We start from the raw sequence: 25,009 nt of genomic DNA, 5'->3' as shown, positions 1-25,009 counted from the left end.
TATGAAACTTTATTTTAAGCCTTTTCCAGAAATGAGAATTGCATCAAATGAAAGCAATTGTCTGAGGATGGTACTGGACCATCTGATATAAAAAAAGAAAAGGGGACAATTTGTTGAAAAAGCTTTTAATAAAAGGTTAAAATCTAGTTCATGTGAAATGATTGCTCTTAACACAGTATAGTTGTTTTCGGACAGATGAGATGTCTATCTAAGTCTATGAGCAAAACTCAACTCTCCTTTTGGCGCGGTCCGCGTGAAGTTCGGCCATTTTGTTTTGGCGAGGTCTTTCAAAATTAGGAGAAATTTAGCTACATGTCTTGCTAGTAGACTGCAGTATTTCATTCATCAAACAAACTCGTTTAGGTTGTAACTAAACCGCGTTTGGACCTCAACAACAAGTGCGTGGCGATCGGGTATAGGAAGAAAGAGAAGAAAAAAAAGAACAAGTTTGAAAACATTGCAGAGTGGAGTAAAACTTGAAGAATCATGGCCACCGCAACCCCAAGCCGCGCCGCGCCTGCTGGAACCCCGCTCTCCCCGACTAGGATATCGCGCCTCCAGGAAAAACAAGACCTGCAACATTTGAACGATAGACTTGCCGTTTACATCGACCGAGTCCGGTCACTAGAGCTTGAAAATGACCGGCTCATGGTTAAGGTCTCCGAAAAGGAAGAAGTCACTACACGCGAGGTAATTTTTAACCATTAAATCTCTATGCTGCTAGCTAAAACCCTATAACGTTAATTACCGGTGGTTAGCTAACGTTAGCATTTAACTAGCTAGCAAGATATTTAGCTACTAAGTTACTGGTAGCACAACAATCTAGTTAACAAATCGAACTGGTTACTGGAACACACCGATAAACAACCTGTGGTCTATCAGTTTGTACATTTTTCGAGCAGTTTGATTTGTTGGCTTGGCTGTATTTCTCAAGGGCCTTGGCTGAAACTAGCTGATTAGCAAGCTAGCAAGTTTGTAGGTACTTAACTTGTAAGTAACATTGTACTCTTCCAAAGAATTTGTCCAGTTACACTGGCTCGCCATAGCTACATTGTATCGATCATTGAGACGATTGTTTCATTGCAATATTTCACTAGTCATCTTGCTCATTCCCGGTGAATCATATAGTTAGCAACTATAAGACTGGTGAGGCTAGTCCCGCTTGCTGTCGTGCCTACATTGCATGCACGATTAGCCAGCTAGGAAAACAAGTTTGGGGTGTTCGAAACTCCCGCGAGTATTATTGTTATTTTGGAGGGGAACCTGGTTGTGTTGATTTAAACTCAAATTAATAAATCTGACCTTTTCTAAAAATTTTAAAATAAAGTCCAAGATTAGTACATTCCTTGATAGATGAGGTAAACTAACCAAAGTTGGCAAATTGTAACTGGCTATTTGATGTTCAGTTATATTAGCCATTACAGGATAGGTACGTTACTGTTTGGTATAACACAGATAATTTACCACAAACCAAAAGGAATAAAAAATGTTGCTCCATGAGGTAGTCCAACAATGTGTACGCCTTAATTTTGTCTATTTAAAATCTTCTCTCATTTATCGAGAAAGGTGTAGGTGGGTGCGCTTATCTGTCAATGACACAATATTTGAAATAGAGAAGATGGCGGCATACATTTTTGTTGGATTAATTCATGCAGCAAAACATTTTATTTTAATCACTAAACATTCAAACCAACCACCTGCAGCTGGACATGGCCATTTTGGAAATGCGTGTTTGGTCCGAATCTAGAACGAAAATCGTATTGCCACAGTTGGTCATATTCTCTGTGCTGCGCCAAACAGTACCTGTCCTGCAACGGCTAGTGGAACGTCACGTTAGCTGTTACAATCTGCCATTTAGAACTATCCACCTGGTTTTGTTTTTACCCTGATGTTTGTTGCACCACCATCCGCATTTATTATTGTTATTCCCAGTGCAGCATGAAATCCACATCTTCTGTGGGATTCCTATCACGTAGGAATGTGTACAGTATGTGCTATTTGCTGTACAGTTCCTTAGTCTGATTTATTTCACAACTTCAGTCTCATAGCTCCTGATTGAATTCAGTTCACTTCAGTGCAGAGGATTACATTGATAACTATTTCACCACGTTTCCTAGAAAGCATACAAATGGGGAGCGGGTAAATTCATTGAGCTACCTATGAGTTGAGTGGTTGTGGTTACTGTTGATATATGGTAGTTGCAAGGTACACCTGTTCAACGTTATATGTCAAAGGTGCTTCCAAACCTGTCAGCTCGTACACCTGTTCATTGCTAGGTAAGGAAGCACCTATCAGCTCATCTAGCAACAACATTCTATCACTGTTACATAGTGGTTATGTAGAAAAATCTCAGCCACTAAGAAGGGCTTTGACTTGCGCTCTGTCTACTGAACAGACCCCAAAATGGGATCATTGTCTGGACTTGAGCCAAACTGACAGCACTGTTTCCAGCCGAGGGGAGTGTTGTTGGGCTGCCGGGGCTGTGCAGAGTCAAAGTTCCAGATGGGAGTGGTCCGGGGGGGGCTTTTCAAAGTTTTGAATCTGTAACTGTTACTTTCTCCCGGCCTGCTTTTATATTAAACATGTCTGTTGTGATTTGCACAGCATGAGGCAACATGCATTGCTAAACAACTTAGTATGCAAATATTGATGTTTTGGGAAACTAGGTTGATGCATGTCAGATGGCCTCTTGAAAGTCTTTGCTATGATTTTAGTTTGTATTTGATAATGGAATGAGTTAGTGTCTGCAAAGAAAGTGGTGTTCCAGAAAAAGTTATACATCTCTTCAAACATGTTTTTAATTACCAGTTTAAAATATAAACAATTTTTATAACAAAAGGTCTGAGTGAATAACCCAGTTAACACCAATCTTTTCATTTGGGAATTGTAAAGCAAGCCACGCCCGCAATCTGTTATGTATGAGGGGGAAAAATCTGTGGAATGCTGGATAGTACAGCCTTCTGACCAGACACAGCTCGTGACTGACAGCCTGTGTGCCATAAGACTGTTAAATCTGCACTGACCCTACTCACATTCACTATATATACATGCATACATGCATACATTCATTGATCTGGTACTTCCTGTATGTAGCTCCACACACACACAACCCACACAACACACACAACCCACACACATTCATACCAACACAAACACAGACCCTGTACGAGGCAGAGCTAGCGGATACTCATTTTTCTGCTGCTTCTCTGTTCTTTATTTTACTCTTATCTATCCTGATGCCTAATAACTTTACTCTGCCTTCATGTACAAGTCTACTTCAAATACCTCCTACCTCTGCACATTGATCTGGTACTGGTACCCTCTGTGTTGGTTGCACTGCTTTGCTTTATCTTGGCCAGGTCACAGTTGTAAATGAGAACTTGTTCTCAACTGGCCTACCTGGTTAAATAACACTTAAAAAAATAAATAATAATATATAGATCCACATTGATCTGGTACTCCCTGTATATAGCTCCATATTGATCTGGTACTGGTACTTCCTGTATATAGCTCCACATTGATCTAGTACTTCCTGTATGTAGCTCCACATTGATCTGGTACTCCCTGTATATAGCTCCATTCTTGTGTATTTTATTCCTCTTGTGTTACTAGGTAAAAATAAAACTGCATTGTTGGGAAGGGCTTGTAAGCAATAATTTCGCAGTAAAGTCTACACCTGTTGTATTTGGCGCATGTGACAAACTGTGATTTGTGTGTGTGCTCCCTCTCTCCACCAGGTGACTGGGATTAAGACCCTGTACGAGGCAGAGCTAGCGGATGCTCGGCGTGTTCTGGATGAGACGGCCAGGGAGAGGGCCAGGCTTCAGATAGACCTGGGCAAGGCCAACTCTGACGTGGAGGAGGTGACCAGGAAGTAAGTAATAACACCCATTGATACCCAAGATTAGGAGTGTGCCTGAAAAGTGTGTTATTCAATGGGAAAGGCTGCACATTCCTCTCACTCTGGAAGAGGAAATGGTTGAATTATAGACCAACATGACAAGATGTACATTCCATTATGTTTTACTGTCGTAGGAAATCTTTGTGTGATGGTTGTATGACATTCTACACGCAATCCTTTGACAGGGATCATCAACTAGATTCAGCCGTGGGCCAAGCTGGTTGAGAAAATGCCAAGAGTGTACAAAACTGTCATCAGGGCAAAGGGTGGCTACTTTGAAGATTCTCAAATATACAATGTGTTTTGATTAAACGCTTCTTCTTTTTTTTGGTTACTACATGATTCCATATGTGTTATTTCATAGTTTTGATGTCTTCACTATTATTCTACAATGTAGAAAATAGGGGGAAAAAGACACCTACTCATTCAAGGGTTTGTGTTAGCTTTTGACTGGTACTGTACATCTCTATTATGCATGGGAATACTTTGGAACAGATTTCCAAAATTAAAATCACTTGGAGCTGATTATTAAGCAGCCCCCTCGCAAAAAAGTTATTTTAATATAGTTTTGCTCAGAGAACTGCGGGCCGCCAATTGGGGAACCCTGCTTAATCACTTGCTACACAATTCCTTTATGACGTCCTTTGACATACTACACACTTTCCTTTACAGTCTGTTACACAAAATAGTTGTGTTATATGACAAGCTGCAAATTCCTGTCCTACAAAAATGCTGTGTGTTAACTTGGGCAGTATGACAGAATCTGTGGCTAACGTTAGTTGTTTAAGATGCAAGTTCTACGCTCCAACCCAAATAGTTTATTTAATATCTCAGATTGTTTCTAATCCTACAGAATGTTTTCATTGCCGGATGTTGCTAATCTCCCTTCAGAGCAACTGTTTTATGACCCTGTTGGGGTTAATTTGAATTGAAGGTAGTCAATTCTGGAAGTGATTTTAATTCAAACTTTAAAAAATTTATGTTTGAAATGCATAGCATTTACTTATTTATTACGTCACAAGTAAGAAGTCATTGAAAATAGATGGCTTTTTTTTTTCAATTATTGAATTGGAATTTTAGTTTACTTCCTGAATTGACTCCCTTCAAACGAATGGAGTCCAATCCTGTGTTGCGTATATGTTATTATCCTAGTCAGAGTAAACTCCAAATTATAAACCCTCACATGATCTTATTCACTTCACTTAAATGTCTCCATGGTCTTATGAGCAGGGTAATTTTGTGGAGATGCCTAGTAGTATTGACTCCCAATTACTCTTGCTGTTAGTGTAAACCTGATTCACTTAATCTTAAAACTAATCCTATTTCCCCCTGGTCAGATGCTAGGTGGGAGATTTGGGGGGGTTGGGGAATTTCAGCCAAGCTGTTTTTTAATTACTTGTTAAGGCAGTTGATTTGACGCTTGGGGGAGATTTTACGTCTGTTCCTCAAAAGTTCCAGACACTTGTGTTGATCATTGTTTACATGGTTGCTAATTAACACTTTGGTAGACAGGAAGTTAGTCAGTGCTTTAGAAACTCTTGGTTACCGCTGCTAACCACTGAAGGAATATCTTCTTTATTTATCGGTCTTGTGGGCACGCTTATCTTTAAAGCAATGTTTAATGTGTAGCTATACAGTTCTGATCCTTTTTTCTGTTGTCTGCTGCTGTACAGCACAGAAGAAGTGGGAGACGTGCTGAGATTTCGGTGCCCTTTCTCGTGCCTTTTCTGTGAAATCAGATTAGGTACAAGAAACACGCTTTAATATATCAAACAGTTGTTTGGAAATTGGCAAAAGTTAAACAAATTTCAGTCTAAAAAATATCTTTAGTTTGAATGGAAATGGTACTTATGGACACTTTCCTCTAGGTTACTGTTTTTATATTATGAAAATAAATGCAGATGGTCTCACAGTCTCTGTTTGTTCTCCATCTCCTCAGTCTGAAAAAGAAAGATGGCGACCTGGCTCTTGCCATGGCTCGGGCCAAGGACCTTGAAGCCCAGTTCAACAAGAGTGAAGCAAACCTGGCCACGGCCCTCAGTGAGAATGGAAACCTGGCTGCGGAGGTTGCCGACCTGAAGGCCCAGTTAGCCAAGGTTTCTGTGCCTTTTACAGTTTCACTCTCATGACACTGGTTATAAAATGCCATTTAACAGATGCTTTTATCCAAAGCGACTTGAATACATGTTTTACGTATGGGTGGTTCCGGGAATCGAACTCACTATCCTGGCGTTGCAAGCGCCATGCTCTAGCCAAATGATCTACAGAGGACCACATAAACACAGTCTAAAGCGTTACTGATGAGACCATACCGAGTCCAAGGCCGTGCACTCTATTTGTAGCCTGGTAGACGGGCTTCCGTTCTGTCGCACAGCCCTGTCTGGTTTTCTACCAACAAGGTCTGTGTTTTTACTTAGAAGGACAAAAGGGGATCCCACACACAATATTTCTAGCCTGGTAGTAGCCATATCTGAATTTCCTGTTTTACTCACACCTGCCTGCTACTCGCCATACAGTCTTTCTTCTGTTAAGGCTGGACGTTTATTCCTGGGGGTTGGGCAACCACGAGTGGCAAACTGAACGGAAATGACCCAATTGAAAGTTGGTAGATGGTTGTCGTTAGTTACGTAACTGTTATGGGCTATATATGTACATTGGAACAAGAGAACCAGGAGTGGGGTGGGGGAAGTGAGTCATATTATTTGTAAAGTACGTTCACACACATACACACTTTGGTGAGTCAGACTGAGCTTACACACACGCTATCATGTTGCCGCAAGGTTAGGATATACACACACACACACACGCTATCATGTTGCTGCAAGGTTAGGATATACACACACACGCTATCATGTTGCCGCAAGGTTAGGATATACACACACACACACACGCTATCATGTTGCCGCAAGGTTAGGATATACACACACACACACGCTATCATGTTGCCGCAAGGTTAGGATATACACACACACGCTATCATGTTGCCGCAAGGTTAGGATATACACACACACGCTATCATGTTGCCGCAAGGTTAGGATATACACACACACGCTATCATGTTGCCGCAAGGTTAGGATATACACACACACGCTATCATGTTGCCGCAAGGTTAGGATATACACACACACGCTATCATGTTGCCGCAAGGTTAGGATATACACACACACGCTATCATGTTGCTGCAAGGTTAGGATATACACACACACGCTATCATGTTGCTGCAAGGTTAGGATATACACACACACACGCTATCATGTTGCCGCAAGGTTAGGATATACACACACACGCTATCATGTTGCCGCAAGGTTAGGATATACACACACACGCTATCATGTTGCCGCAAGGTTAGGATATACACACACACGCTATCATGTTGCCGCAAGGTTAGGATATACACACACGCTATCATGTTGCCGCAAGGTTAGGATATACACACACACACGCTATCATGTTGCCGCAAGGTTAGGATATACACACACACACACGCTATCATGTTGCCGCAAGGTTAGGATATACACACACACACACGCTATCATGTTGCCGCAAGGTTAGGATATACACACACACACGCTATCATGTTGCCGCAAGGTTAGGATATACACACACACACGCTATCATGTTGCCGCAAGGTTAGGATATACACACACACACGCTATCATGTTGCCGCAAGGTTAGGATATACACACACACACGCTATCATGTTGCCGCAAGGTTAGGATATACACACACACACGCTATCATGTTGCCGCAAGGTTAGGATATACACACACACACGCTATCATGTTGCCGCAAGGTTAGGATATACACACACACACGCTATCATGTTGCCGCAAGGTTAGGATATACACACACACACACGCTATCATGTTGCCGCAAGGTTAGGATATACACACACACACACGCTATCATGTTGCCGCAAGGTTAGGATATACACACACACACACGCTATCATGTTGCCGCAAGGTTAGGATATACACACACGCTATCATGTTGCCGCAAGGTTAGGATATACACACACACGCTATCATGTTGCCGCAAGGTTAGGATATACACACACACGCTATCATGTTGCCGCAAGGTTAGGATATACACACACACGCTATCATGTTGCTGCAAGGTTAGGATATACACACACACGCTATCATGTTGCTGCAAGGTTAGGATATACACACACACACGCTATCATGTTGCCGCAAGGTTAGGATATACACACACACACGCTATCATGTTGCCGCAAGGTTAGGATATACACACACACACACGCTATCATGTTGCCGCAAGGTTAGGATATACACACACACGCTATCATGTTGCCGCAAGGTTAGGATATACACACACACACGCTATCATGTTGCCGCAAGGTTAGGATATATACACACACACGCTATCATGTTGCCGCAAGGTTAGGATATGCACACACACACACACGCTATCATGTTGCCGCAAGGTTAGGATATCACACACACACACGCTATCGTGTTGCCGCAAGGTTAGGATATACACACACACACGCTATCGTGTTGCCGCAAGGTTAGGATATACACACACACACGCTATCGTGTTGCCGCAAGGTTAGGATATACACACACACACGCTATCGTGTTGCCGCAAGGTTAGGATATACACACACACACACACGCTATCGTGTTGCCGCAAGGTTAGGATATACACACACACACACGCTATCGTGTTGCCGCAAGGTTAGGATATACACACACACACCGCTATCGTGTTGCCGCAAGGTTAGGATATACACACACACACACACGCTATCGTGTTGCCGCAAGGTTAGGATACACACACACGCGCGCTATCGTGTTGCCGCAAGGTTAGGATATACACACACGCGCGCTATCGTGTTGCCGCAAGGTTAGGATATACACACACACGCGCGCTCTATCATGTTGCCGCAACGTTAGGATATACACACACGCGCGCTCTATCATGTTGCCGCAAGGTTAGGATATACACACACACGCGCTCTATCATGTTGCCGCAACGTTAGGATATACACACACGCGCTATCATGTTGCCGCAAGGTTAGGATATACACACACACGCGCTCTATCATGTTGCCGCAACGTTAGGATATACACACACACGCGCTCTATCATGTTGCCGCAACGTTAGGATATACACACACACGCGCTCTATCATGTTGCCGCAACGTTAGGATATACACACACACGCTATCATGTTGCCGCAAGGTTAGGATATACACACACACACACGCGCGCTATCATGTTGCCGCAAGGTTAGGATATACACACGCGCGCTATCGTGTTGCCGCAAGGTTAGGATATACACACACACACACGCTATCGTGTTGCCGCAAGGTTAGGATATACACACACACACACGCTATCGTGTTGCCGCAAGGTTAGGATATATACACACACACGCTATCGTGTTGCCGCAAAGTTAGGATATATACACACACGCTATCGCGTTGCCGCAAAGTTAGGATATATACACACACACACACGCTATCGCGTTGCCGCAAGGTTAGGATATACACACACACGCTATCGTGTTGCCGCAAGGTTAGGATATACACACACACACACGCTATCGTGTTGCCGCAAGGTTAGGATATACACACGCTATCATGTTGCCGCAAGGTTAGGATATACACACACACACACGCTATCGTGTTGCCGCAAGGTTAGGATATACACACGCTATCATGTTGCCGCAAGGTTAGGATATACACACACACACACGCTATCGTGTTGCCGCAAGGTTAGGATATACACACACACGCTATCGTGTTGCCGCAAGGTTAGGATATACACACACACACGCTATCATGTTGCCGCAAGGTGAGGATATACACACACGCTGTCATGTTGCCGCAAGGTTAGGATATACACACACACGCGCTATCATGTTGCTGCAAGGTGAGGATATACACACAGGTCAGACCTTAGTTCTTACACACCATGTCTTGTATTTCCAGGCTGAAGATGCCCATTCTGTAGCTAAGAAGCAGCTGGAGACTGAGACTCTGATGAGAGTGGATCTGGAGAACCGCTGCCAGAGCCTGACAGAAGAGCTGCAGTTCAGGAAGAGCATGTTCGACGAGGTGTGTGGACACATGGCGATAACATCCATCACTGTTGTTTGCCCAGGGTGGGGCAACAGTATTCATTGGGGGGGGGGCTCAGGGCTCAGGTAAATGGCTCCTGAGTGGCCACAGCGGTCTAAGACACTGCATCTCAGTGCTAGAGGCATCATTACAGACCCTGGTTCAATTCCAGGCTGTATCACATCCGGCTGTGATTGGGAGTCCCCGTAGGGCGGTGTACAATTGGCCCAACGTCATCCGGGGTAGGCCGTCATTGTAAATAAGAATTTGTTCTTAACTGACTTGCCTAGTTAAATAAAATAAAAAAGAATGACAAATGAGTACCACGTACTGCACTAAAAACCTACTAGCACTATTATTTATTGATTTAAAGCCCCAGCAGGTAAATGTCACATTTAGAAACTGTAACCTCAGGCCAACTTACACTGAGTATACCAGACATTAGGAACACCTTCCCCTTTTTGCCCTCAGAACTGCCTCAATTCTTCGGGGCATGGACTCTACAAGATGTCGAGAAGCGTTCCACAGGGATGCTGGCCCATGTTGACTCCAGTGCTTCCCACAATTGTGTCAAGTTGACTGGATGTCCTCTGGGTGGTGGACCATTCTTGGTACACACGAGAAACTTGAGTGTGGGGAAAAAAAACAGCAATGTTGCAGTTCTTGACACAAACCGGTGCACCTGGCACCTACTACCATACCCCGTTGAAAGGCACTTAAATCTTTTGTCTTGCCCATTCACCCTCTGAATGGCACTCATACACAATCCATGTCACAAGGCTTAAAAATCCTTCTTTAATAACCTGTCACCTACCTTTCATCAATAAAGGATCATAGCTTTCACCTGTCATGATGAGAGCAGGTGTTCTTAATGTTTTGTATACTCATTGTATAAAGTCCTACAGCTGCTGTGGAGATGTATGTATGTATGTGTGTGTGTGTGTACACATACACACAGTGAAATGCACAAGAACAAAAGCTACAACTGATTCATATGCCTCCTTTTCTGCACAAACTAATCTAAATGAACGCTTTACATCTTTACACCTGGGCGTGTGCAAGCATACTATCCATGTTGTGATGCTAACACCTGTCTGACTGGCTTGGTGACCCTCGTGTGTGTGTGTGTGTGTGTGTGTGTGTGTGTAGGAGGTACGTGAGACGCGTCGACGTCGCGAGAAGCGTACCGTGGAGGTGGACAGTGGGGTCACCCAGGACTACACGTTCCAACTGGCTCAGGCTCTGCAGGACCTGCGCAGGCAGCATGAGGAACAAGTCTCCATCTACAAGGAGGAGCTGGGCAACACCTTCCAGGCCAAGGTATGTATGATCTCTGACCCCGTGCTTCCCACCCTAAACCTTTTATATCTGTAACGCTAGGGGTTTATGGCCATTGTATGACCTTTCTTTGACCTTTAAGAAACTAGCCTTACACCCCTAGGCCATCCTTTCCTACAGCTAGGTAGCCTGATGGAGCTAGGTAGCCTGATGGAGCTAGGTAGCCTGATGGAGCTAGGTAGCCTGATGGAGCTAGGTAGCCTGATGGCGCTAGGTAGCCTGATGGCGCTAGGTAGCCTGATGGCGCTAGGTAGCCTGATGGCGCTAGGTAGCCTGATGGCGCTAGGTAGCCTGATGGCGCTAGGTAGCCTGATGGCGCTAGGTAGCCTGATGGCGCTAGGTAGCCTGCTAATCATTGATTTTAGTTGAATCATCAGGTGTGCTTTTGCTACAACAGAAATGCAGTGCATTTGGAAAGTATTCAGAGCCCTTGACTTTTAACACATTTTGTTTCGTTACAGCCTTATATCCAAAATGGATGAAATAGTTTTTCTCCCCTCATCAATCTACACAAAATACCCCATAGTGTCAAATCAAAAACAGGTTTTTAGAAATGTTGGCAAATGTATACATTTTTTTTCTTTTTAAATCACATTTACGCACATTTACGCACCTTTGGCAGCGATTACGGTCTCGGGTCTTCTTGGGAATGATGCTACAAGCTTGGCACACCTGTATTTGGGGAGCTTCTCCCATTCTTCTCTGCTGCTCCTCTCAAGCTCTGTCAGGTTGGATGGGGAGCGTCGCTGCATAGCTATTTTCAGGTCAATCCAGAGATGGTCGATTGGGTTCAAGTCCGGGCTGTGGCTGGACCACACAAGGACGTTTAGATACTTGTCCCAAAGCCACTCCTGCGTTGTCTTGGCTGTGTGCTTATGGTTGTTGTCCCGTTGGAAGGTGAACCTTCGCCCCAGTCTGAGATCCTGAGCAATCTGGAGCAGGTTTTCATCAAGGATCTCTCTGTACTTTGCTCCGTTCATCTTTGCCTCGATCCTGACCAGTCTCCCAGTCCCTGCCGCTGAAAAACATCCCCACAGCATAATGCTGCCACCACCATGCTTCACCGTAGGGATGGTGCCAGGTTTCCTCCAGACGTGATGCTTGGCATTCAGGCCAAAGATTTCAATCTTGGTTTCATCAGACCAGAGAATCTTGTTTCTCATGGCCTGGGAGTCCTTTAGGTGCCTTTTGGCAATTTCCAAGCAACCTGTCATGTGCCTTTTTTTACTGAGGAGTGGCTTCCGTCTGGCCACTCTACCATAAAGGCCTGTGGTGGAGTGCTGCAGAGATGGTTGTCCTTCTGGAAGGTTCTCCCATCTCCACAGAGGAGCTCTGTAAGAGTGACCCTCAGGTATTGGTCACCTCCCTGACCAAGGCCCTTCTCCCCAGATTGCTCAGTTTGGCTGGGAGGCCAGTCATTTAATCAGTTTTAGAATAAGGCTGTAACGTAACAAAATGTGGAAAAAGGGAAGGGGTCTGAATACTTTCAGAATCCTGTCCTGCGGGACACATTGGGAAATACTGCCATAATGATTTCTAATTGGCTATGAAAGTGAGGGGGGCAGGAGGTGGGGGTGTTGTTACTTGCAAAACAAGTAGTCAATTTCATACTATATTTATCATGCATCTGTGACAGGTTCATTTGATACTGCTGTTTCTGGTCCTTTTGTCTGTAGTTCCGGCCTGCAGGAGTGTAAATGACATGTTTTGTTCTCTGCCGCCACCCCCTCTGTTTAGCTGGATAATGCCAAGGTGTCGTCTGAGCTGAATGACAAGGCGGTGAGCACAGCTCGGGAGGAACTGCAGGAGGCTCATATCAGGATTGAGAGCCTGGCCTACCAGCTCTCTGCCCTGCAGAAACAGGTACACACATCATAGATGAACAACATGCCGTTCAGGTTATCTGGTCGGCTGTAAACTTTTATTAAACATAATGTAATTATTTACTTCCAGATAGCCATCTACTGCAATTACGTTGTACCTCCTTGAACTGTCCTTATTTTGAGATTTTACTATCGATTTGTAATGTAATTTTCTAACTAACCCCACCCCTCCATGTGTAGGCCTCTGCCAATGAGGAGCGTGTGCGTGAGCTTGAGGACCTGGTGGCTGGAGAGAGGGACAAGCACCGCAGGCAGATGGACCTGAAGGAGAGGGAGATGGCTGAGATGAGGGAGCGGATGCAGCAGCAGCTGAACGAGTACCAGGAGCTGCTGGACGTCAAACTGGCCCTGGACATGGAGATCAACGCTTACAGGAAACTGCTGGAGGGAGAGGAGGACAGGTGAGGATGGGATGGACTGACTGACTGACTGACTGACTTCACTCATCCATAGAGAACAGGTGAAAGCTGACTTAAAAAAATAAATAATAATAAAGTAATAAAAAAAAAAAAAACTATTTTAGCGATCATTGCATCTTGCAAACTCCTTGTGTTAGATTTGGACAACAGACAGATGACCAGTGCATTCCTTCAACCCCTGCCTGAGAAGTTCCACATCACTCAGTGAATTCCAGCCGGTACATTCCTCACTTGTTGTTAGAGGGATGCAGCAGTCTCTCTCTGTCCGTCTGTAATGTTGTTGCTGCTGCTGGAACAAGTCAAACTGCTTTCTTCCTGTTACACTAAACAGGTAGACTAATAAATAATTGAAATCGTTCAAATCAAATGTATTTATAAAGCCCTTCTTACATCAGCTGATATATCAAAGTGCTGTACAGAAACCCAGCCTAAAACCCCAAACAGCAAGCAATGCAGGTGTAGAAGCACTGTGGCTAGGAAAAACTCCCTAGAAAGGCCAAAACCTAGGAAGAAACCTAGAGAGGAACCAGGCTATGAGGGGTGGCCAGTCCTCTTCTGGCTGTGCCGGGTGGAGATTATAACAGAACATGGCGAAGATGTTTAAATGTTCATAAATGACCAACATGGTCAAATAATCACCCTTCTCCATTCTGGTTTGTCACTGACCCTCAAGGCTAGAGAATATCCCCCAGGCTAGAACAGAAGGGTAAACAACAGGCCTCTCAAGCTGACACCCCCCCCAATGTCACGCCTCTCTTAACTTTTACCTGTGAGTAGTTCAGCAGGCATCCAAGTGAAGGGTTTAGGCAGGCTTATCCAGGTGCTGCTGGATAGATGTCTAAGACGTAATGTCATAAGCAGTATTTGAAGGCAGGTGGTTGAGACCCTGAGCTAGCCAGTCAGCTAGCGCCAGACAGACTACTGGAGTGGAGAGCAGAAGACTAAAGGTTGACTAGTGAAAAAATGTCTTCCTCCACAATACAGTAGGTATTTGTTTTCTTGATTTTTATTTTTTATTTCACCTTTATTTAACCAGGTAGGCTAGTTGAGAACAAGTTCTCATTTACAACTGCGACCTGGCCAAGATAAAGCAAAGCAATGCAACACATACAACAACAGAGTTACACATGGGATAAACAAACGTACAGTCAATAACACAATAGAAAAAAAGTCTATATACAGTGTGTGTAAATGGCGTGAGGAGATAAGGCAATAAATAGGCCATAGTAGCGAAGTAATTACAATTTAGCAAATTTAACACTGGAGTGATAGATGTGCAGAAGATGATGTGCAAGTAGAAATACTGGTGTGCAAAAGAGCAGAAAAGTAAATAAAAACAATATGGGGTGGATTGGGTGGACTATTTACAGATTTACAAACTATTTATTTACAGACTATTTACAGCAGCGATCGGTTAGCTGCTCAGATAGCTGATGTTTAAAGTTAGTGAGGGAATTATGTCTCCAGCTTCAGCGATTTTATTTTTATTTATTTTTTGTAAAAATTGATTTTATTTTTTGCAATTCGTTCCAGTCATTGGCAGCAGAGAACTGGAAGGAAAGGCGGCCAAAGTAGAAGTTGGCTTTGGGGATGACCAGTGAAATACACCTGCTGGAGCGCGTGGGTGTTATCTTGAACAGTGAGCTGAGATAAGGCGGAGCTTTACCTAGCATAGATTTATAGATGACCTGGAGCCAGTGGGTCTGGCGACGAATATGTAGCGAGGACCAGCCGACTAGAGCATACATGTCGCAGTGGTGGGTGGTATATGGGGCTTTGGTGACAAAATGGATGGCACTGAGATGGACTGCATCCAGTTTGCTTAGTGGAGTATTGGAAGCTATTTTGTAAATGACATCGCAAAAGTCGAGGATCGGTAGGATAGTCAGTTTTACGAGGGTATGTTTGGCGGCGTGAGTGAAGGAGGCTTTGTTGCGAAATAGAAAGCCGATTCTTCTAGATTTGATTTTGGATTGGAGATGCTTAATATGAGTCTGGAAGGAGAGTTTACAGTCTAACCAGACACCTAGGTATTTGTAGTTGTCCACATACTCTAAGTCAGAACCATCCAGAGTAGTGATGCTAGGCGGGCGGGTGGGTGCAGGCAGCGAACGGTTGAAAAGCATGCATTTGGATTTAGTAGCATTTAAGAGCAGTTGGAAGCCATGGATGGAGTGTTGTATGGCATTGAAGCTCGTTTGGAGGTTAGTTAACAGTGTCCAAAGAAGGGCCAGATGTATACAGTATGGTGTCGTCTGCGTAGAGGTGGATCAGGGAATCACCCGCAGCAAGAGCGACATCGTTGATATATATACAGAGAAAAGAGTCGGCCTGAGAATTGAACCCTGTGGTACCCCCATAGAGACTGCCAGTGGTCCGGACAACAGGCCCTCTGATTTGACACACTGAACTCTGTCTGAGATGTAGTTGGTGAACCAGGCAAGGCAGTCATTTGAGAAACCAAGGCTGTTGAGTCTGCCGATAAGAATGCGGTGATTGACAGAGTCAATCCTTGGCCAGGTTGATGAAGACGGCTGCACAGTACTGTCTTTTATTGATGGCGGTTATGATATTGTTTAGTACCTTGAGCGTGGCTGTATTGGGTAATGGGGATGCAAGTAATGGACGACTCACGTTTCCTTCTACCCCCCCCATCTCCTGTTTTTCGCCTCCCCTCTTCCTCCCATAGACTGAAGCTGTCCCCCAGCCCGTCCGGCCGTGTGACAGTGTCCCGCGCCATGGGCACAAGCTCTTCCCGCTCCTCCTGGGCCAAGAGGAAGCGCGTGGAGCTGCAGGGAGAGTCAGTGGTCGTGCCTCAGGTCCACATCAACCAGGAGGCAGAGGCTCTCGGCAGCGTCACCATCGAGGAGACTGACCTGGAGGGCAAGTGTGTCACCCTCAAGAACGACTCAGACAAGGTACCGTTAGCTACTCATACATAAAATGACATATTACTACTCTTCAGAATTACAATTAGTGTTGACCTCGAGGTTTAGTGACTCGACTACGAGACACAATTCCCTATGGCTAAGTTCCGAGTCGTCAATAGTTGAGTCACGAGTCGCTATGGCTGAAGTCTGAGTCTCGGTCTGATTTGAACAAAAAATACCACATTAATATTGGTTGATGTGCAAATAAAAAATTCAAAGAATAATTCGGTGTGCTTTAGGTCATATTGCCATCAATATGCAATAGCCTATGAAACATAAGTACTTCATATACAGGTTTACACAAATATTTAATTTTTATATTCAATAGTTTTGTCAAATCAGTAATGCTGTTTTGAATGGTCTCTAGACGGAATTGGCTATTGCTCCTGTCAGATTGACCAGATTTATCATTTGCAAAAAAGAATTACCAGCTCACAGCTATTTTTTTTATAGTCACACACTGATTTTTCTGTAAATGTTTTATTCTAGAGCAAAAGTGAGTGTGGAGCGAGATGACAAATTCAAAGACTACCTACTTTTCAGACCCAAGGGGAGAGCGACAGTAGCTAGACTTTTTTTAAAATTATTATATATATATTTTTTTTACTTTTAAACTCAATACTATTGTTTTCAATTTCGTAAAGGAGTTTGTGTTTCTTAACCAGGCAAAGCTAAATAGTAGGCTGGTGACTGGTGGCTACGGGTGTAACCGATGTGAAATGGCTAGTTAGTTAGCGGTGGTGCGCGCTAATAGCGTTTCAATTGGTGACGTCACTCGCTCTGCGACATTAAGGAGTTGTTCCCCTTGCGCTGCAAGGGGCGCGGCTTTTGTGGCGCGATGGGTAACGATGCTTCGTGGGGTGTCAGTTGTTGATGTGCGCGGAGGGTCCCTGGTTCGAGCCCAGGTTGGGGCGAGGAGAGGGACGGAAGCTATACTGTTACACGGGGAAGCAAGCGAGTCGCTTCTACGACGTGTAGCCTATGATCCGAGACGGAGCCTGTCTGCCCACACTGATCGCTTGCTCCCACGCAGCTCACCAGCTGATGTAGGCTGTGTGCCGGCGCTACGTGTCCTTTCCCTTGCTGGAGAACAGAACCCTCGCGGCGCTGCCCAACCAGTGCTGCTAATATTCTGCTTATCATAGTAGCCTGTTCAGTCCAAGTGCAAATACAAGTCACAGGAAGGCAAGTCCGAGTCACCAATGGTCGTGTCCAAGTTGAGTCTAAAGTCGTGAAAATTGAGACTCGAGTCAGACTCGAATGCTACAACACTGCAATTACATATTACAATTCAATATTACAACTTCTCTGATACTTCACTGCTGTGAAGTAATCAATAATTCATTGCATGTTATTAGGATTGGTGAAAGCAATGGGGTTTAAAACACACTGTCTATAGGACCAGTCTCTAGGTAGCTGGAGGCTGCAGAGGCAGATTGGAGAAGGAGAGGAGATCACCTACAAGTTCTCCCCCAAGTTTGTCCTCAAGGCCGGCAAGACTGTCACGGTAAGCAGCACTCCTCCTCAGTCATTCTGTAACTGTTCTTCTTTATTTATATATCAACTAAATTCACCCAAGGGGCAAGAGTTTATAAATACACTTTTGTAACATGTTGATTAGCCATTTCCCCTGGTGTTGAACATAGTCCTGATTTAATCTTTCTGTGTGATGTCCTGTTGTAGGTGTGGGGCTCAGACGCAGGTGTGTCTCACAGCCCACCCTCTGACCTGCTGTGGAAGAGCCAGGCCTCCTGGGGCACCGGGGACGACATCACCACCACCCTTGTGAACTCTGACGGAGAGGTGAGGGGAGCATGGGGGACGCACACCTACAGTGCCTTCATAAAGAATTCACCAATGCCTTGCTTCATTACACCCAGTCACTAAAAAAAATACTGGTGTCCTTCCTAACTAGCTGGAGAGAAAGGAAACCTTGCAGTTATTCCACAATACTAACCTAAATGACAGAGTGAAAAGAAGGAAGCATGTAAGAATAAAAATATTCCAAAACATGCTTCCTGTTTGCAATAAGGAACTTAATAAGTAAAACTGCAACAAATGTGGCAAAGAAATTAACTTTATGTCCTGAATAAAAACCGTTTGGGGCAAATACAACACGTCACTGAGTACCACTTCATATTTTCAAGCGTGGTGGTGGCTACATGTTATGGGTATGCTTGTCATTAGCAAGAACAAGCATATCCATAAATTCACCTTTCAGCAAGAGGAAAAACCTTAAACACAAGGACAAATAAACACTGGAGATGCATACCAAGACAATGTTGAATGTTCCCGAGTGGCCTAGTTAGTTTTAACTTAAATCGGCTTAAATCTATGACAAGACTTGAAAATGGCTGTCTAGCAATGATCAACAACCAACCTGACAGAGCTTGAAGAATTACCCAGAAAGACACTGCTGTATTTGCTGCCAAACGTGATTCTAACATGAATTAACTCAGGTGTGATTACTTTTTAAAATGAGATTTCAAAAAATTACATTTCTAAACATGTTTTCACTATATAATTATGGGGTATTGTGTGTAGATGGGTGCGAGAAAAACATAATATTTAATCCTGTTTGAATTCAGGCTGTAACACAACAAAATCAAGGGGTATGTATACTTTCTGAAGGCACTGTATGTACAATATTTGTTTCTGACTCTTCTCAGACATTAGCTACGTGTCCTGAATTGTAATATCAATTTGAATAGCCTTTACAAATATTGCGATGTGCAAAATATTTGGTGAGGGCGAAAATGGCAGAATAAGTACAAGACCTATGCAGAGATTTTTAATTGAGCTGTTGTCTTCCTGTCTAGGAGGTGGCTAAGAGAACCGTCACCAAGACGCTGATGGAGGTGGAGAATGGAGATGATGATGATGACTTCGAGGAAGAGGAACTGAGAGTAAATTATTTCCCTTGAATTGAATCCATAATGGCAATAATTAACTTATCCCAGTCAGGGGAGTTGGAGCTATTGCCATCTGGTGTTTGACTATAAAAATAGTTATATATCACTCTTAGGAGGGCCCAGTGTTTCCCCTGCAGTCATTTAGCTGTGGCGTTGCTCCACGGGAAAAGTCATTGACACCTGGCCAAACAAATTAGGAACATGAGAAAAATATTTCTGCCGAGGCGCACTTTAAAGACGCTAGAACAGTCCACATTTTACTTTTCCTCCGCAAACATAACGAGTAATGAGTAGAACAACCGGACTACCCCATAGTAGAATGTATTTACCTCGTCGGCTTGCTGTCCGTTCTATGTGAGATAAATATTCCTTTAGAGGCGAATTCAAGTAAGGAGTGCCGTAGGGAGGGAAACCTGCATTCTGACAACCGTCAAGGCACAGGGGCAGCAGATAGCTGGATCGAATCCCCGAGTTGACAAGGTAAAGATTTGTCGTTCTGCTCCTGAACAAGGCAGTTAACCCACTATTTTCCCGGTAGGCTGTCATTGTAAATAAGAATTTGTTCTTAACTGACTTGCCTAGTTACATAAATAAACAACAATTCTTGACAATTGCAGGGAAAACAAAGTTTTAATGGCCTTTATTAAAAAGAGGGGGATCCCAGCTATCCATTCCTACTTTATTTTTGCAACTTGTAAATATGTGCAAACTGCACCATTTTAAAAACCTGGCGTTTTTAGCAGCGGCATGGTTAAGCATGTTACTACTCAGCAGTTCGCTGTGAGTACATAGGGGAGAGTGGGGATAAATGTAACACTGGTCAATTGTAGGGTAACGGGGTAGGGGGGGGGTGTTTTACCCTGGGTGGTGAGTTACCCTAACATGTAGGCCTACATTATATTCACTGTTTATGCAGGTTTTTTGGGGACATAAAATGTATGAATCGGATGCCAACTAGTTAAAAGATCACATTTGGAATCTGGCTAATGATTAGTCCAATAGGGTAAGTATCGATGGGTTGAAGCATGGGGTTGCCTATGTATTTATAGCCACTATGCTACATCAGTTAGGCTACAGGTAATATTGCTTTTTACTGATATGTTACTGGGCTCCTTTCTGGAGGTTGAAATGATATTTTAGATGGTGTCAGCGTAATTTTATTTCTACTCATTTTGGAGTAGAATGTCCGCTTAAAGTCGCCAGAACTGAGCTTCTCAGTCCTACATAAAAACGTGCTGCATGTGCCTATACTTGATTAAGATGGCTGTTTTAATGTATCATCTAGTATTCATTTAGTGGTACATTGTTTTGTCTCACATCTTACCCTTGTTTCCTTCCAGGGAGAAAAGGCCTCTTCCAGGGAATGTTCAATCATGTGAAGAAGTTCCCATATTTTGTTCTCCTACAAAATCTGCTTCTTTTTCTAGAGCCACTCAAATCTTTTTGTATAATTCTGTCTTGTGTTCTTAATATTTTTTTATCTTATAAGACAATTTAAGAGCCTGCCCATATTTTTAAGACTCCGTTTTTAACATCCAAGTAATCATGACAAAATAAAATTGCAGTGAGTTTAGGACTGAATTCACTAAGTTAGTTACACCCCCCCCAATTATGTTGAGTCAGACAGCTGGAAGTCTTCTGGATTTAAAGAATAATGATTGTTCGTTCACCACATGATCCCACATTCCACTTAATCTACATGAATCAATGAGAGTAGTCCCCGGGACCGGAGGACACTGGCATTAGGCTTGCTGTTGTCCTGTCAAGTCAGAAAGGACTTCACTGTGTGCATGGGATACGTTTTAACCCTAGACACGTCTGTTGAGAACAAGCTGGACCTAAACCTAACCAATTTGTCTGTTTAAAAAAAAAAAAAGTTTAAATGCATTGTAGAATGTTTTCTGGGGGCATAGTTATCCGTGGTGGCATTTGAATCGATTGCTCATTCGATGAACTTGTCACCATCGAGGCAGCAGGGCGAAAAAGGAGTTTGGGGGAGAATGGTCAGCCTGGAATCCGTTGCACACTGAATATCGCTCCTTTTCAATGTTTCATTTCACAACATGATCCTCTGTAGCTCAGTTGGTAGAGCATGGCACTTGCAAAGCTTCTTGGGACCACCCGTACGTAAAAAAATGTATGCATGCATGACTAAGTCGCTTTGGATAAAAGTCTGCTAAATGGCATTTTATTATTATGAAACTGAGCACTATTCAGTGTGGGTTCCATTACAGGCTCGAGCATAGTGGCAGAGTGGATGTGATCTTTGGTTCCTTAAATGTGTAGTAGATTGTAACTGACAGCTGTCGCTTAGCTCATGTACTGGCTTTTGTCTGGCAAATCACAGCAACAGGATGGAAATGCTAGGATTACATATTCTACTAAATGAATTGGTATATTTTAAAATGCATTAATGCCTACAATTTTATAATTGGAAATGTTTCAAATTTTCAACAAAATGTATATTTTTTTAAAGTAATGAAATATAGATGTAGACTTTGCTCTTTCTCACTAGTACTTTTATGGTTTGGAGAGAATTACATCAGATGGCGATGTAATGAGGCCAAGGATGAGTTACGATAGAACATGGCATGCAATCATGCAAAGTTTGTATTTAAAACGCTACTCTTTATCTTATAAAGCAGCGTTTCCCAACTCCAGGCCTTCGAGTACCCCCCACCCACCAAAAGCAAAAATGTGTTTCCCCCTCCAGACAAACTCACCTGATTCAACTCATCGAGGGCTTGATGATTAGTTGACGTTCAATCAGGTGTGTACTGGTATAAAGTGACTGAACGTTTCCAACCTGTTGTCTTATTCTGATGTTGCTGACATGATAAATCATGAATTTTGTATCTTTTTGAAAATTATGTTTCTCAAGACAAGTAGACTGTAAGAACTACAGTGTGCATATTTTAAATGTGACTAAGATTTAATGGTAGGGTTTCTGTTTTAAAACTAAACCGGATGTAACTTTTCTACCTTTTGCACCTACTGAATGTATGGTCGTGCCTAGAATGAAAGGTAGTCGTGCTACTTCAAGTCAGCAATATGAGATGCAATTGGTGAGAATCTGCCTTTTTCATGAAGATCGGGTGCGGTTAGGATTTTCAAAATAGATTTGAAAAAGATTCTACTGGCAATATGCTTGGATGCGTGGAGAGGATCTGTTGTCTCGACTCTCGTCCCACACAACTACTTGTTGTAGACAAGTTAAAGGGATAGTAACCCAAATTACAAAATTACATACAGTTCCTTGTCCATAGACTGCTTACAGGGTAAGGAAACTAATATGTAATTTAGTCATTTTGAGTGACACACCCCTTTTTGTAAAACATTTTTTTTTATATAAAGACCTCAGGATTTGAACACTTATAAACCTCGTGGATTTTCCATTCTTCGTGGCTGGCTGTGCTATAGCATCTCAGTGGTTGAAGTAGTTATACTACCCAAGCAGTGTTCTCTTAACATGGCTGTGAAATTGGAAGGAAGGAGCAATTGGATTATTGATTTTTTTTTTTCAATTGATCAATAATCGTGACTATAACAAATAAAAAGAGATGCAATGTTGCTTTGACTTTTTATAGTTTTAATATTGGCCTGGGAAACATAATTTTTGTGTGTCTATTTGAATGCAGTGCTTTGCATTATTTGAATATTATTTTGATTAGGATTATTGTAATTTGTTTTTTCGAGTTCTCTTTAGATGGATCAAGTTTGGGTCTAAAATGGCAGAACTATTATTTTTGTTTGACTATAAAGTGTTAATTCTCCTCAAAAATATTTAGCAAAATTGTCTATAGTATAAAATGCATGGCTATGCTTCGGGCAGAGCTTTTTGCCATTTTTAATTGTCGCGGTAACTGAAAAGCATGGAAGTAATGTTGCAACAAGGTTTTGTATTGATGCATTTCCATTGAACTCAAGATTGGATACCTTGGGTGTGGCGTATCCACTGCGGACAGGGTATCCAGACGCTCTCTTTTTAATCATGATTGAACTGTGATGGTCATTTTACAAAGGGTTTTCTATAGGAATTCCACCACCACTACTGGTGATTTTTACTTAGGCTTCTTGACAGCTTTTAGTTTCATGCACTGTTTGGTTTAGACACACATTACTGTTAGTACACAGTATTACTATTAATGTTAGTCAATGATGTCAGTATGTATTCACAGTACTGCCAAATGATCAGGTTCTATGTTACAGATGTAGCAAGTGAAATGTGAGAGACTACAGCGTTTTTCAGGGCAGGTTTTCAGTGTTCACTCCTTACCACATTAGATGCTGGGATTTATTAAGCCAGTGGAGAAGCTAAGAATATTGTTTGTAGTACTTTTTTACTGTATAGTAGCTAGTGGTGGTAAGGACTGACAATGAGGAAATCCAGCTAACCTGGGAGAGCATGGTTTAGTCATTTTGAGCCATACTAAACATTTGTGAATTGATATTTGGGTCAAATGCGCAGATAAAACGAAACCCTAAACTTTATCACTCTAAGAGGACTTGCAGGGGTGGGGATGTAGGGAGGGAGCATGCCAAATGTGTTTGTCGTACTGCTATTGATTTATTACATTTACAATTTTGAAATATTTTTTTTTGTATACATAAATCATAATAAATGTTTTCCATATTAAGAAGTCTTGATTTATTCTGACTCGAGTGCCATATATCAAAGACAAGTACTTAAGTAAAACACTACCATTTTGAAAACACTGCTAACTGGGTTGTATTCTGTCATCAGTCCCACTCTAGGAAGTGTAGTAATGTGGTAATTACTTCAAATCACTGCAGATGCAGTGAAACGCTTCTTTCCTGCTCCAGCAACGCAGTATATGTCTAACTGTACAATATAACACTCAAATGACCCCACCCCCTCAATTGAATGGAGAAGTAACAACTTTCAGAACTAGTCATGTCAGTCCGGAATATAAATGTGTTTGAACACCGTATGAAATATACAGTACCAGTCAGATTTGGACACCTACTCATTCCAGGGTTTTTCTTTATTTTTACCATTTTCTACATTGTAGAATAATAGTGAAGTCATCAAAACTATGAAATAACACATGGAATCATGTAGTAACCAAAAAAAGGGTTAAACAAATCAAAATATACACTGCTCAAAAAAATAAAGGGAACACTTAAACAACACATCCTAGATCTGAATGAAAGAAATAATCTTATTAAATACTTTTTTCTTTACATAGTTGAATGTGCTGACAACAAAATCACACAAATAATCAATGGAAATCCAATTTATCAACCCATGGAGGTCTGGATTTGGAGTCACACTCAAAATTAAAGTGGAAAACCACACTACAGGCTGATCCAACTTTGATGTAATGTCCTTAAAACAAGTCAAAATGAGGCTCAGTAGTGTGTGTGGCCTCCACGTGCCTGTATGACCTCCCTACAACGCCTGGGCATGCTCCTGATGAGGTGGCGGATGGTCTCCTGAGGGATCTCCTTCCAGACCTGGACTAAAGCATCCGCCAACTCCTGGACAGTCTGTGGTGCAACGTGGCGTTGGTGGAT

At 42.8% G+C, this 25,009-nt stretch overlaps 1 protein-coding gene across 1 annotated transcript; it reads left to right on the top strand.

The window, feature by feature from the left end:
• The first annotated feature begins 261 nt into the window (after nucleotides 1–261).
• On the top strand, nucleotides 262–24,108 carry lmnb2 (lamin B2). The gene is made up of 12 exons (XM_014123633.2): nucleotides 262–690; nucleotides 3,738–3,874; nucleotides 5,841–5,997; nucleotides 9,861–9,986; nucleotides 11,139–11,309; nucleotides 13,065–13,190; nucleotides 13,391–13,611; nucleotides 16,319–16,547; nucleotides 17,959–18,066; nucleotides 18,243–18,362; nucleotides 19,379–19,465; nucleotides 20,812–24,108. The coding sequence occupies exons 1-12, from the start codon at nucleotides 487–489 to the stop codon at nucleotides 20,848–20,850; spliced, it is 1,725 nt and encodes a 574-aa protein (XP_013979108.1). The 5' UTR covers nucleotides 262–486; the 3' UTR covers nucleotides 20,851–24,108.
• The last annotated feature ends 901 nt before the right edge of the window (nucleotides 24,109–25,009 follow it).

The sequence above is a fragment of the Salmo salar genome, chromosome ssa10 (assembly GCF_905237065.1).
Source record: "Salmo salar chromosome ssa10, Ssal_v3.1, whole genome shotgun sequence".
Lineage (NCBI taxonomy): Eukaryota > Metazoa > Chordata > Actinopteri > Salmoniformes > Salmonidae > Salmo > Salmo salar.
This window is presented reverse-complemented; position numbering and strand designations above follow the sequence as displayed.

Excerpts from the sequence above, each read along its gene's own strand:
- lmnb2 (XM_014123633.2), top strand. The coding sequence starts at position 487 with ATGGCCACCGCAACCCCAAGCCGCGCCGCGCCTGCTGGAACCCCGCTC. Across the intron at positions 16,548-17,958 it reads TCAAGAACGACTCAGACAAG|GACCAGTCTCTAGGTAGCTG; the intron begins GTACCGTTAGCT and ends CACTGTCTATAG. Across the intron at positions 19,466-20,811 it reads TCGAGGAAGAGGAACTGAGA|GGAGAAAAGGCCTCTTCCAG; the intron begins GTAAATTATTTC and ends GTTTCCTTCCAG.